At 39.8% G+C, this 15275-nt stretch overlaps 1 protein-coding gene across 1 annotated transcript in view; it reads left to right on the top strand.

Moving 5' to 3' along the window:
- The window catches only part of LOC130039340 (amine oxidase [flavin-containing] A), a 57817-nt gene that overhangs the window by 28731 nt on the left and 13811 nt on the right, over nt 1-15275 (top strand). The window contains exons 4-9 of the mRNA XM_056131216.1: nt 6731-6835; nt 8319-8410; nt 10260-10401; nt 13110-13259; nt 13760-13919; nt 14850-14946. Of these exons, the coding sequence (XP_055987191.1) occupies nt 6731-6835; nt 8319-8410; nt 10260-10401; nt 13110-13259; nt 13760-13919; nt 14850-14946 (746 nt within the window). The remainder of the gene's footprint in view (nt 1-6730; nt 6836-8318; nt 8411-10259; nt 10402-13109; nt 13260-13759; nt 13920-14849; nt 14947-15275) is intronic.

Here is a 15275-nt window from a genome sequence, read left to right as displayed (position 1 = left end):
TCACATAAATTCATTATAATCCAATAGGATATGAAAGAAATGTGATGACTATTTTGGAATCTGAAAATACGTGCTTAAAATTGTTCATCCCTAACATTTCAGTGCTGTGAAATTTTCATTTCCCTTGAAGTGGCTCACAATGAACAAATAAAGTGCTTTTTAGGCATACACTCATTACATCCTTATACTCTGGTAAGCAGGCATGATTAGGATACCCACCCCACCCCATTTTAGAGGGGAAACCTGAGGTTCAGTTGGTAAAATGGCTTGACAAAGTTGTAAAACTAGTAACAGTACTCACTGAAAGCATATAATGATCCTGGTATATGACAGAAAAAAATAGGGTCCTGCTGGACCTCAAATATTTGTTTGGCTGAACACATAACCATTGTAAGGCACCTCACTGTCTATTTCTCGGAACTCTGTTCAAAACATTGTTAAGAACAAGCACCTAGGAATGTACTGCCAGCCCCTGAAGTTCTATGAGAGGTTGTAAATAATAACTTGGTACTCAAAAATAGAGTGAGAAGAGACATAAAACATGCAAACATAACATTGTGCAAATAAATAGTAACTCAGCATGCTGTTGAGTTTGCCAGGAAGTTAAGTGGGCAGAGGAAACTGAGAAAGATTGAATCCCAAGGGAACTAGAAGATATATATATATATATATATATATATATATATACATATACATATGTGTGTGTGTGTGTGTGTGAGAGAGAGAGAGAGAGAGACAGAGAGAGAGAGAGATGGGGCGACTTGAAAAAAAGGCAAACTGGATTGAGACTTGAGGAAAACATAATAGGATGTGAAAGATGTACCCACATCAACTATGAAGGATTTGTTTAGGTCAAGTAGATATATATATATATATATACATATATATATGAGAGAGAGAGACTTTGAATATGTGTCTTTGTAAAGGGGGGGTGATTTTTAAACTACTAATATAACACAATACTGTCATCTTATTTCATGGACCTCTATGTAGATTATTTATAATTTAATGCATTATTCTGTGGGGAGGGCCATACTAGATGGTGCTCAGGTTCTACACTTTGTTCAGTGCCTAGAGATTGCTCCCAGCAGTGCATAGGGGACCATGTGGTGCTATCATTGAGATTCGGGTTTTCACATGAAAACCATGCTTACCAGCCTTCTAAACTATTTACCTGGCTCATTTAATGCATTATTATGAACTGAGTTATTTGAAAAGAAATCACCAAAATATTGTCCTTACATACTTGTCACAAAATAGTGGGATTAAAAATGTACCAAAGGTACATAAGGGTTGGACAGACATGTTCCAAAATCAGAACAAAAGATGTCTGTTTATTTTTTAAATGATTAAAGGAAAGTATTTGGCAGCCTTTCTCAGTGACCTATGATACTCTTCAATAACACTAACTTCCTTTTTAACTGAACTATTAAAGTACATAGGGACGAAAGATTACAGTGTGCCAACAGTAAATGCTAGTTGCTCACTATAAACTTGGCTTATCTTATAGGACCAATAACCAAAAAATGATGTGAGGATCGTAAGCTGTTTTTCTAACAATAGTCTTCCATTATTATGAACAGTGGTTAGTTGAAGATAAAGTTACGCAGAGGGACTTAAAGTATTTTGGGCACAATTCCAGGGACCTTGTGTTCTAAGTAGAATATAAACAATTTCTGTTCTATCAAGGACACTGTTTTAGAAATTAAAGGCCATTTGGAAAGGGCAATAAGCTTCAGAATATAGACACAAAAAATGTACTTATCCTTTACATAAGATTTTCTGAGGGGCTGGAGGGATAGTACAGCAGGTAGGGCATTTGCCTTGCACGCGGCCAACCCGGGTTTGATTCCCAGCATCCCATATGGTCCCCTGAGACCGCCAGGAGTAATTCCTGAGGCATGAGCCAGGAATAACCCCTGTGCATGCATTGCCAGTTGTGACCCAAGAAGCAAAAAAAAAAAAAAAAGATTTTCTGAGTTCCTGTCTCACTCTTGGGACATAAAGGCATTCTTGCTAAGAAGTAGTTTAGGGTTTAGAAACTGCTCAGACTTTTGTGAGAAAACCATAGTATTACTATGTTTGCTATTTTTACTATTCTGTCTAAGAGACAGAAAAGGTCTGGTTCACACGTAGTTCTCTCTCTGCCAGATCATTTCCAGATCCTTTCACTTTATTACTGTAGTGGTTCGTATCTGCAAAAAGTTTTCTTAAGTTATCCTGTCAAGAAGCAGACCTTTCAGGCGTTTGAAAGAAAGAAAGAGATTCCCATTCCACATATATGTATTTCCTTACCAGATGTTTGTCTGTGGAATGAAAATGCCAAAGACTAGAAACTGCTGAAAATGAAATTAATGAAATTCCTTTATCAATTTGGTATCTCTGCGGAAGGATAAAAATTAACATCATGATGGATCTTAATAATCTTTTATAATAATCCACAACCCTTTTTTTATGTAGGAGTGCTGCTATTTATTCAGCCACTGATTAGCTGATTGAATTGTGCATGAACTCCACCTTACTTTTTTTTTTCATTTTTTTATAATTGTATTTATTGAATCACTGTGAGAGCAGTTACAAAGCTTTCGGGTCTAAGTCTCGGTCATACAATGAAACACCCGTACCTTCACCAGTGCCCATTCCAAAAACCCCAGTATACCCCCATCCCACACCCTCCCCCTACCTGTGGGGCAGATGATTACTCTCTCTCTACTTTGATCACATTCAATATTTCAACACCAGACCCACCATTATTATTTGAGATTTTACCCCAACACTCAGATCTGCTGAAAAGGCAACAGTAGACAATTTGTTTTCTATTGCTGGTTATGAATAACATATGATGCCGCATGGCTGCAGTAGGGCCATGTGATTTTGAAATTCTGAAATTTTAACACTTAAATCTGGAGGGATTTCTGCCAAAAGCCACTGGGTTTCGAGATTTGCTCCTGGGTCTCTGGGATCATGGCCGTTGACGCATTTCCGCCAAAAGTCACTTGGTTTCGAGATTTGTTTCTGAGTCTCTGGGATCATGGTGGTTAAGCAGCTTGATCAGGAGGCAGAGAGGCCGTTCTTGGGTGATGAGTTGGGGTCTCGTTGGGGTGGGGAGGACAGGCCCAGCTCCATCCCTATCCCGTGAGGCCCAAAATGTCTCGTCACTGCGGGCCGAGACCTGACTGTCCAATGGCATCTGGAGGATGATGGCCACCGAGCCACCAAGGCGGAGCAGTCCGAGGGACAACACCCTTTCCACCCTGGGGTGGCCCGGCAACAGTAAAGCACTGTGGGGTCAAGGCGCATTTCTGCCAAAAGCTGCTGGGTTTCGAGATTTGTTTCTGAGTCTCTGGGATCAAGGCTGTTAAGCAGCTTGATCAGGAGCCAGAGAGGCCATTTGTGGGCGATGACTTGGGGTCTCGTTGGGGTGGGGAGGACAGGCCCGGCTCCCCCCCCCCCCTCCCATGAAGCCCAGCAAGTTTCGTCACTGTGGGCCCAGGCCTGACTGTACAATGACCTCTGAAGGATTACGGCCACTGAGCCGCCAAGGGGGAGCAGGCAGAGTAACAATACCCTTTCCTCCCTGGGATGGCACAGCGACAGTAAAGTACTGTGGGGTGCAGGCGCATTTCTGCCAAAAGCCACTGGGTTTCGAGATTTGTTTCTGAGTCTCTGGGATCATGGTCGTTAAGCAGCTTGATCAGGAGGCAGAGAGGCCGTTTGTGGGTGATGACTTGGGGTCTCATTGGGGTGGGGAGGACAGGACTGGCTCCACTTCCATCCTGTGAGGCCCTGCGTGTCTCGTCACTGGGGGCCCAAACCTGACTGTCCAGTGGCCCAGATGGCGGTCACTGGGCCGCCGGGGGGAACAGGCCAAGGCACGAAACCTATTCCCACCTGGGTTGGCCCAGCACCAGTAACCTACTGCAGGGATCAGACGCGTTTCTGCCAAAAGCCGCTGGGTTTCGAGATTTCTTTCTGAGTCTCTGGGATCATGGCCATTAAGCAGTTCAGTCAGGAACTAGAGAGGCCATGCCTCCAATTATATAGTTGAGCCAGAGGTGGTTTGTGGGTGTGTTTCCCACGTACCTATCTTTTGGCTGTTTACTTTCTTGGTAAACTTTGCTCCAAGTTTTTGGGGTCTGGCCAAAGGCACAGCAGCAATTTTGGGGTATCTGGAAATCTGAAGGCGCCATCAGGCTGCTGATGCACTCGCCTCACAGGTACAGATTGAGCTGCTGGTGGCACCATACCCCCACATAACCCTTTTCGTAATAGATTTTCAGGCTAAATTTTTCTCTCTCCTTAAACTCACATCTCCTCCGACATCTGGGGTTATTCCTGACACTGCACTTTGGAATCAGTCCTGACAGTGCTCCGGGACTCTTATGCTAGGAATTAAATCGTGGTCAGCTATGTACAAGACAAGCCTCCCTAACCTCTGTGCTATCACTCTGACCCAAGATTTGTATTTTATGTATTTCAGAGTTACTGTTCATTTAGATGAATTTAAGATATCTTTAGAACAAACCTATTTACATTCCATCTGCCAGGTAGGAGGTGAAGAAGCTCAGTATTTGTGGGCAAATCTTTGAGAGCAAGAAATTTCAGTCTACTATTTTCTTGCTAATATTAATATTAATAATATCCTTCATATTTTTCATTTATGAAATATCAAAAAATGTCATGAAGGTGGTAGTGATAAAGTATTGAGTCTTGAAAGTTATATTGCATCGTTACAACATAGCTTTATCAAGTAAGAAGGCTGATTACATAATAGGCCAAAGACAGTTAAATTTTCTACTACTGTAAAGGAAATGTTACTCCTTTTTCTCTTAATGGCTCTCATATATTCTCACTCAGTTGAAGTGTGTATGCATGCATTCCATGTGCACACATGAATGTAGATATTTGTCTGTTTTGTGTCTCTACATTGTTGATTGTTAATCCTATATAAAAATAAAACACAGCTATTAATATTGTGCATTGCACACAGTGACATTTCTGTAAATATTAAATGTGTTTTTATTCAATGGAAAAGGTCAGATTCTGGGTCAGAGAAATAGTTTAGGGTTTAAGGCGTTTTCCTTGAATGTGGCCCATCATGGTTCATGGTTCATGTGTGCCCAGCACCACACACTGCCTGTTGAGAACTTCCATGAGTGATCCCTGAAATGTGATCCAGGAGTAACCCCAGGGTGCCAAAAAATAATGAATTATATTCTAGTGCAAAATGTGTACTAGTTGATAATCTTTTGACCTCCCAAAACAAAATTTTGTTTGAGAGATACATCTGGCCATGCTCAGTGGATTCTGGGGGACAGTAGGAGACGCTAGGAATCAAAATTGGGTCTCTAGCATGGAAAGCAAGGTATTTTATTCTTTACAGAAAAAAAGGAAGTATGTTTGACTTTAGACCACCTGGACTTGCTTTCTTTTCCTCATAATTCACCTTTCCCCTTAGCTAGCACCTCCCCTGCATTTGCATAGCACGAAATCTATTGTGGAATTGTACGATAGTAAAAATGGCTCATAAATTCATCATCTTCATGATAGAAATCTTGATATCAAGGAATGGTTACTAAACCAGGCAAAAGAAAAAGGGTTTACTGAAAGGAAGGTATTAATGAAAAAATATTACCAAATTTGGAAGCTAGAAAATGGGCAGACTGGGAAAGTTCTGGCAAGTTAGGACCAGGATCGACAGCTGTAGTTTTTGTAGCTACACCCATAAGTCTTTGTAGTAGGAAACATCTGCTTAGCATGCTGGTACAGGTTGGAGAAACCAGAATCAACTTTCTTCTGTCTTTGAGTGGCCCACTCCAGACCCACAGTTGTCTGATAGTATGTTTAGATTGCAGGCTAATGGCCTGACTCCACTAGGGGATAGAGGGGAAAGTAGTGCTGGGGAAGAGAAACACATAGAGTTCTGCAACAGAAAATGGTACATAAGACAGTTATCTGTATAGAACTATCCCCAAAGAAGAAAAGGTGTTTTCTCAGGAAGAAAATAGGGTATTACTAAGAAAACAGAACAGGTTTGAAGTCACCAAAAATGGAAACAGCTATTATTCCCCATTAATAAAAAATATTTTATGACTTGGGGCTTAGTCTGTAGTCTAACCTTTCTTTATTTAGCACATGTGAACCTTAAAGCACACTGGGATATTTGCTTTGTTATTCCAGTTCTTTATGAAGTCGAAGAACACTCTTTGTCATATTCCGCTCACATCTGAATGGGAACACCCTTTGAAACAGATTCAGTAAAAATTTAGAAGCTAACAGTAATGTAGCCCGACAATTATTATTTATAGTTTAACTAATATAAAAATCTTATAAACATATAGCATTAGTTTACAAAACTGTGTATGTTTGGGTAGTATATCTTGAAATGTTTGTTTCTATATCTTACCACACCTAATAACCCTCCACCACAGTCCATGGTAGCATCAGCTATAGGTACTAAGATGAGATACCTTTATTCATTTGTTTTTTCTGTGTAAGCAGAAATAAATTTAAAGTTATTATACATTTTAAAATACTAATATTCCTGGGAAATTTTATTAACGTAGTTGATAATTTGGCATCTCTGTAGGTAAGATATATTTTCCTACATTATCAAAAATGCTTTTGATATAGTAGAAGATACTTTGAAGATGGCTCTCAGGTTGACTTGTTTGGGGTTTTAAGAATACCATCCTAACTTATGGTATCATGCTTTACTTTTATGTTATAGGGGAAAAGTTACCCATTTCGGGGTGCCTTTCCTCCAGTATGGAATCCTCTTGCTTATATGGATTATAACAATCTGTGGAGAACAATGGATGACATAGGAAAGAAGGTAAAGTGTGTTCATCTTGCACATGACCTGTTACAGAAATAATGGTAGCAACTGTTTGATATCCTTACACAGTACAGGAAGCTGGATATTGATGTCTATAATTTCTAGTGTAGCCAACAACTGTGCTGATTTGCCAGTACTTCCAACTTAGAACCCATTTGACCCAGCAATACCACTCCTGGGAATATATCCCAGAGAGGCAAAAATGTATAGTCGAAGTGACATCTGCACTTGTTTGTTCATTGCAGCACTCTTTACAATAGCCAGAAACTGGAAGAAACCTGAGTGCCCAAGAACAGATGACTGGTTAAAGAAACTTTGGTACATCTACACAATGGAGTACTATGTAGCTCTTAGAAAAGATGAAGTCATGAAATTTACATACAAGTGGTACAACATGGAAAGTACCATGCTAAGCGAAATGAGTCAGAAAGAGAGGGATAGACATAGAAAGATCGCATTCATCTGGGGGATATAAAGTAACAAAATAGGAGATTAATACCCAAGAATAGCTGAGATCAGCACCAGGAGGATTACTCCGTAGCTTAGTGGCCAATTGGGCATTCTAGAGGAAAGGGCAGCTCAGATAGAGAAGGGAACACCAAATAAAGGGTGTTTGGAGGTCCCTCCCAGGAGGGAGGGGAGATGCATGTCGAAAGTGGACTATGGACTGAACATGTTTGCCACTCAATGCCTCTTTTGCAGACCACAACACCCAAAAGGAGAGAGAGAACACAGGGGATTGCCCTGCCACAGAGGCGGGGGGGGATGGGGGGATGGGGGTGGGGGGGACATTATCCATGGTGGTGGAAAATGGGCACTGGTGGAGGGATGGGTATCTGATCATTGTATAATTGAAACCCAAGCACAAAAAATTGTAAATCTACAACTGTACCTCATGGTGTTTCACTAATAATAAAAAAAAAAAGAAATGAGGAAAATGACTACCTTGGAGGATTTATATAATTTTCCCCAAGACCATAGAGCATAAGAATCAGGATTCAGATACATTGTCTCTGATATTAATGCCTGTGTGCTTACAGTTTCATGCCATTGAGCATTTATGGTACATTTTTCACATGCCTTATTTCTAGTTGCCCTAGTCTTATAATTTGTTACTTTAGATAGTAAAAAAGAGTTTGCCTCCTCTGACTTTTTTCTTCACTTATTCTGAGGCTCCATAACATCAATATTATAAAACTTAAAACTAGGAACTTTAAAAGGGTGTTAGCTTTTAATTATCTTCATTTTAATTATGTATTCATACATTTATATGTTATTAATATTGTTTTTACAACAGTTTAAGTTATGGAATCTAAGGAACTAAACATCGTGATCCCACCAATATTCAAACAAAAAATCCTATGCTAAACACACATTCCAAAGGAGAATGTGGACTTGTTTTTGGAGTTTTTCCTGAGAACCTCTTGGTAGGACAGTTAACAGTAATCAGTACACCTGAATGTCAACTCTTTCACTGCAGATTCCAGCTGATGCGCCTTGGGATGCCCCCAATGCAGAAGAATGGGACAAGATGACTATGAAAGATTTCATTGATAAAATCTGCTGGACAAAGTATACTTGACTATATGAAATTTTAGTTTATTCTCCCTCTGAAACTTTCTGTCCTATCCTGAGCTGCAGTGTTTTCTATAATCAACTTTTTAAAATCAGCAGCAACTTTGAAGTTATTTTAGATACTTTAGGGGAGGTTTGATTTTTATTGTTGTTTTATGTAGGAGTACTGCTATTTATTCAGCCACTGATTAGCTGATTGAATTGGGCATGAACTCCACCTTACCTTTTTTTATAATTTTATTTATTTTTATATTTATTTATTTATTAAATTACTGTGGGAATAGTTACAAAGCTTTCAGGTTTAAGTTTTTTTCCAGGAAGGGGCCACAGTGGATGGGGAACTGATTAGAAGGCAGGCTAGTTGGGAGTTTGAGGCATGGGAAAGTTCAAAGGTGGGAGGCAGACGTTGGTATCTTCCAGAAATTTTCTACAGAAAAGTAAGATAGGAAGTGTTGCAGGATGGTGCCATCTGGATTTGAGCAACAGATGATAGGGAAGAAGAAATTATTGTGGATGAAATGTTCTAGGAATGAGCCACAATGGTTAGGGTGAAGTAGACAAGAATCTTTGATGGTGTAGGGGCAGCATTTTCTTCCAAAAAGTAGCCAGTTCAATGGAGAAGTGGGTGGACAAAAAGGGTATGTTTGTGGAGTCACTGTTTTCAGAAATGAGCCACAGTGAACTGGGTAGTTGGGATGAATGGCTGTGTGAGGAGATACTGTCTTTTAGGAAAAAATGACAGATGAATGAGAAAAATAGAATGGTTTTATGGAGGGAGGAGATAGTATGTCTTCCAGTAATAAACCACAGTGAGTAGAAATGGTGAGAAACAAAATTGGTATATGGTGTACATGTGTGTATTTGCATGTGTTTGTGGGGGGGAGTGTTATATGCAGCAAATGATAGTAGGAAACAGGAGGTGTTTTATCAGGAACAAGCCACAGTGTATGTATTGGGAGAGACTAGTAGAAAGGTGTGCTATCTTTCAGGAAATAACCATGGCTAATATGAGAGAGAATGGTAAATTGGTATAGAGAATGGGATCTCCCAGGAATGCTCTACAGTAGTTGGGAGGTGGGTGGGAAACAGTTACGGTATATAAAATTTAGGGTTATACTTTCCTGAAGTTAGGTACTGATGATGGAGTGTTAGCGGATGGATAACAGGAACTGATAGGAAGGAGACGAAACTGTGGGTGAAATGATAGTATCTTTTAGGAATTATACACAGGAGCCATGGTATATGTGCAGAAATAGGAGTGGCTGGAATAATGGTGTCTTCTAGGAAGGAACCACAAAAATGGTGGATTGAGTGACAGGAAAGCTGGGGGAATAAGATGTTTTGTTCTAAGAATTGACCACAGTATATTGAGGTAGATTGGATGGGCAGAATGTATCTTCTGGAAATGAGCTATAGTGAATATGGAATATACAGAAGGGATACAATGTGTGAAATAATTTATTTGCCAGGACTAAAATACGGGAGACAGAAAAAGTGAGAGGTATTTAGGATTAAACCACAGTGACTGAGGGATTGGGCAGGTTAAGTTTTAGAGTGGTAATATGGTATTTTCCAAGAACAATCCACAGTGATTTGGTGGTTGGGACAAGATAATAATAATTGAAGTTAGCCCCATATTAGCATATTTAGAGTTACCCCACTGTTCCTTAGAAGCAAGAGAAACCCTTATTCCCCCAACCCAATAGTTAAACACTTTTCTTAAGCCATTGAGTCCATGGGTATTTTTTCCAAAATCAATAAGAATGCTTTTAACCATACTAAATTGTGATTTAAAACATGATATCTGATGCATTTAAGTCTAACTTCTGTTCTTGTTCTGTGTCAGGACTGCTAGAGAGTTTGCATCACTCTTCGTGAATATCAATGTGACTTCTGAACCCCACGAGGTCTCTGCCTTGTGGTTCTTGTGGTATGTGAAACAGTGTGGAGGCACCACTCGGATATTCTCAGTTACCAACGGAGGCCAGGTATGGAGGGCCCATTCTCACATCATAATGTATTTGTGGTTCTCCCCTGATTCAGAGCAGTCTTAGTATTTTTTTGTATTTTGAAACATGAATAATTAGCAGCTTGAAATGATCTCAACAAACATTTCTGAAGATAAAAATTGTTTTTTATTCATCCTAAAACTAAGTTCACAGCTAAAGAATGCTTTGTTTTGAATTAACTAGCTTTTGGGAATTCTGTTTTTTCCCTTTTGGAGAAAGGTAAGAATTTAGGTTATTTATGTAGAGGAACTGCATTTTAAAAGTACCTTTTCTAATAGGCAGAAATACCACATTATCCCCTTCACATATATTTTACTTCCTGGAGTATCAGACTTATGTTTAATATTCATATCTCTCATTCAGAAGAGCCAATATATGTCCAGCTAAACTGTTTGGGAAGTACATTTTTCATTATGACTATGAAAGCATTATAACATATTTTTTAAAGTACTTTGGTTTCTTCATTAATAATTAAGCAAATACTAAGCCAGGGAGATAGCTCACAGGGGTGAAGAACATGCTTTGCCAGCAGGAGTCACAGGTTTGATCCCTGGTACCACATGGCCCCTAAGCACTGAGCTAGGTGTAGATCATGAACATAATTGGTTGTGACCTAGAAGCACCCCCAACAAAAAAAATTTCAACTATACGAAACACTGAGGGCTAGTCATTGAACACCAAATGGAAATATGTTTGTGGTCTTTCCTCTATGCAAGAGTCTAAGAAACCTTTGAGAAACAGTCTTAAATCAAATGGCTTCAGTTTCTTAAGGAAAGTCAGATCATGAATTTAGGCCTAAACTACCATGTGATTACTTTTTGGGGGCTTCTTTTGGGGTCACAACTGGTGGTGCTCAGGGCTTTCTCTTGGCTATGCACTTGGGGATCAATCCTGGCAGGGCACAGAGGACCATATGGAGTGCCAGGGATTAAGTTCAGGTTGGCCACATGCAAGGCAAGCATCCTACCCACTCTACTATCTCTCCAGCCCTATACTGTGTGAATATTTTTACAAGAAATGTGAGTGTGATCTTAGACTATGCCCAGTTTTTTTTAAAAAATCACAAAAATTACTGAGACTGTTTTTTTTAGTCACATTTATTTTATTTTATTTTTTTTAATTTATTGAATCACTGTGGGAAAAGTTACAAAGATTTCAGGTTTAAGTCTCGGTCATGCAAATATTAAACACATTTCCCTTTACCAATACTTACTTTTCACCATGAAGAACCCCAATAAACACCCCCTCTCAACCCTCCCAGTGCCTGTGAGGCAGATGAATTCTAGTTAACACTCTATCTACTTTGATTTAGATTCATTGTTTTGACAAAAGATGCACCATTATTTAGAGTTTACACCCCCAAATCAGACATGCTGAAAAGGCATTGTGAAATAATTTGTTTTCTACAGCTGGTCACAAGAATCAAATGATGTTGCGCAGCAGCCGCACAATTTTGGATTTCTGGTATTTTACTTATTAAGCCTGGAAGTATTTCTGCTGAGAGTCAGATAATTATGAGATTGGTTTCTGTGCTCTGGAGCCATGGCAGTGCCGGAGAACTGCTCGTGGGGGACAACTCGTGACCTTGGTAGGGTGTGAAGGACGAGCCAGGAATGCCCCCCTTCCCATGAGGTTTCAGTCACCCCATCACGACCGGCTCATACCTGGCTTTCCATAAAGCTCCAAAGTGGCTGCCATCTTTCTTTCCAGAGGGAAGAAGGCGGAAGGGAGCAACACCCTTTCCCCTCCGGGCAGGCATGGTGGCATGGATTAACGCATAGTTCATTCACTTTTCTGCTGCAAGCTGCCGGGCTTTGCATTAAGTCCTTGTGCTTCTCTAGCCATGGCCGTGCTGGAGAGCCGCTCGTGGGGGGCAACTCCTGACCTCGGTAGGGCGTGAAGGACGAGCCGGGCACTGAGACTCTTTTTATTTAAGGTTTCTTGGAAGAGCATGATTCATATACCTAATTGTCCCATATTGGACCATGCTTCAGTTTCCATATAACATGTAAGGAAATGTAAGGAAATATTTCCTTTCTAATAATTAAAAGAAATTTGTACAATAGGCTAAAATTGTCCCCCTGATAATTATAAAATACATTGTATTGAAAACTTACTTTCTTAGATTTCTATGATGAGAGTAGCAGACTTCAGTGGAACAGAATAAACATGGTCATTGGGCGCTGCTCAAGGGAATGAATTCACTGATTAAGAGAAACTGCACCTGTTAAGAGAAGTACAGGATACTCCCTTTCCCAGAACTCCCTCTATGCACTGTACTTATGAGCATTTTTAGCTGAAAGACTTGCATATATTTGTATTACTGTCAAATTTGAACTGGTGTATATAGGGTCATTTGAACTCCCTCTATACACTGTACTTATGAGCATTTTTAGCTGAAAGACTTGCATATATTTGTATTACTGTCAAATTTGAACTGGTGTATATAGGGTCATTTCTTCTGATTCTGTGCTTTTGTAGACTAAAATTGCTTTTCCATTGCTGTGCAGAGCATGATGTTTGAGGTACCTTGCTGTAGACTGTGTCTCTGTCCTTATGAATTCCTCCAGCAATTAAATATGTGGAAGACAGAGCTATGGCCCTTTACGTTCTGGGAGTCTTTCTAGTCAATAGCAATATGATTTTCCTTCCTTGGACTTTAGTAACTTTCTCTGTTTTTCTCATAGGAACGGAAGTTTGTAGGGGGATCTGGTCAAGTGAGTGAACGGATAATGGCCCTGCTTGGGGACAGTGTGAAATTGAACAGTCCTGTCACATATGTTGACCAGTCAGGTGAAATCATCGTTATAGAGACACTGAATCATGAACAGTACCAGGTAATTCAGTTCTGTCAGAAGAAGCACATATGTACTAGAGAGAGTACAGGTGTTAAGGTACATAACTTGCATATGGCAAAACCTGGTTGATTCTCAGTGCCACATGGTTCGCACACCCTAGCTTCTACAGTGCCTGAATAGCACTGCATCCTCAGGTTCTCTCTTTAACTGGTGGACCACTTAGTTAAGTATCAGAGAGAGTCCCCAAGCTTGCTGAGCACCAGTTGAGAGGCTTTCCCCCTCCCAAAATGAAGCACATAGGAAATATTAGCCTTTGTATCATCTACTCCAGCAATTGCATAGTTAATACTGGAATTTATCCCCTACTCAGTCTTTGAACTTATCACCTTTGGTTGATCCCTTGTTCTATTGTGTTGCCTCATATAAGCCTCATTTTGTACCTTATACTTTCCTATGACTAACAATAATAAAGATATTTCATATCCTCTGGAAGATTGTAGTTCACAATTAAAGTTGGTATTTTTATGTTTGTGTTTTAGTGCAAGTACGTAATCAGTGCAATCCCTCCAGCTTTGACTGCCAAGATCCATTTCAAACCCCCTCTTCCACCAGAGAGAAACCAGCTAATTCAGCGTCTTCCAATGGGGTCTATCATCAAGTGCATGATGTACTACAAGGATGCCTTTTGGAGGAGAAAAGGTAGAGTACTCTTACTCTGGTTTAAATTACATAAAGTGAAACAGCTGTACTCTTTTAAGGCTTTATACTAGGCACTGAAAAGAGTTATGTATCAAAATCACAATCTTTCCATCCTCAGTAACCCCTAAAGAACACAAAATTAACCAAGAGCATGTGCTGGGAGTGGGAGAGAAAGAAGAGAATTATACCAGTTGCAGGGCCACCATTATCACTATAAAAAGAACCTTGCTTTGAAGTCACATGTCTCTGGGCTTGTTCAGTAGATAAGGCTTACTAGCTCTAGATGTGACACCTCTGCTCAACATTAACTTCTTCCTGTAAAATGTTTATAAGACCTATTATCAGTGTGTTATGCAGATTAAATTAATCAGGGTCTAAGTGGATATGATAACTTCAGATGGTCAGCCTTCTCCACTCAAAGAATTTTTTTCTGTCACTTCTTCCATGTGTCCATTGGGGGAACTGCCTCCAAAATGCCCCCCCATTGGGGTTGGAGAGATAGCACAGCGGGTAGGGCATTTGCCTTGCACACACCCAACCGGGGTTCGATTCCCAGCATCCCATATGGTCCCCTGAGCACTGCCAGGGGTGACTTCTGAGTACAGAGCCAGGAGTATCCCCTGTGCATCGCTGGGTATGACCCAAAAAGAAAAAAAAATGCCCCCTATTCACCCCTATTCCAGGACCATTTTACCCTTTCAGCCATATGTGACCTTTATATGAAAGTCATCAGTATGTGTCCTTTTTTGTGTCTCTGGGTGAACAGATATCCCTGAATAGTCAGTGTGTATTTAAAATGAATTAGCTTCTCTAAGGTTGAGTCACAGAGACTGATAGTTTAAGATTTGCTTTCTTCTTAATAATATACATCAAATTTTCTCCACTCCCTAAATTTCTAATGTCTATTATAATATTGATATTCTTACTAAGATTTCTGTGGGTGCATGATTATTGAGGATGAAGAAGCGCCAATTTCAATAACTCTTGATGACACAAAGCCAGATGGATCGATACCTGCCATCATGGGGTAAGCCCTGCTTTTTCTAAATTGTGTGGATGCTGCCCAAGCATATTGTTTTGAACAGAGTTCATGCACTAACAAATAAAATTACAGAAATGACTCATGTTTCCCTGTATTAAAATGATTCTATAATGTTATGTATGTGCTACAAAATTACTGGGAAACTCTTTACCAAAACTGATTTGAACTTACTATTATTTATTTCTTTGTCCCATAAAACTTACATGTTGAGGAGAGAATGAAAGAAATAACTTGACAGGTGACTAGAGTTGGTTCTCTGTGTTGTGGGTTAGGTATTATGGCATCTATATTTCATTCTTCAGAACTTTATGCAG

Source organism: Sorex fumeus, unplaced genomic scaffold, assembly GCF_029834395.1.
Source record: "Sorex fumeus unplaced genomic scaffold, SorFum_2.1 ptg000086l, whole genome shotgun sequence".
NCBI lineage: Eukaryota > Metazoa > Chordata > Mammalia > Eulipotyphla > Soricidae > Sorex > Sorex fumeus.
This window is presented reverse-complemented; position numbering and strand designations above follow the sequence as displayed.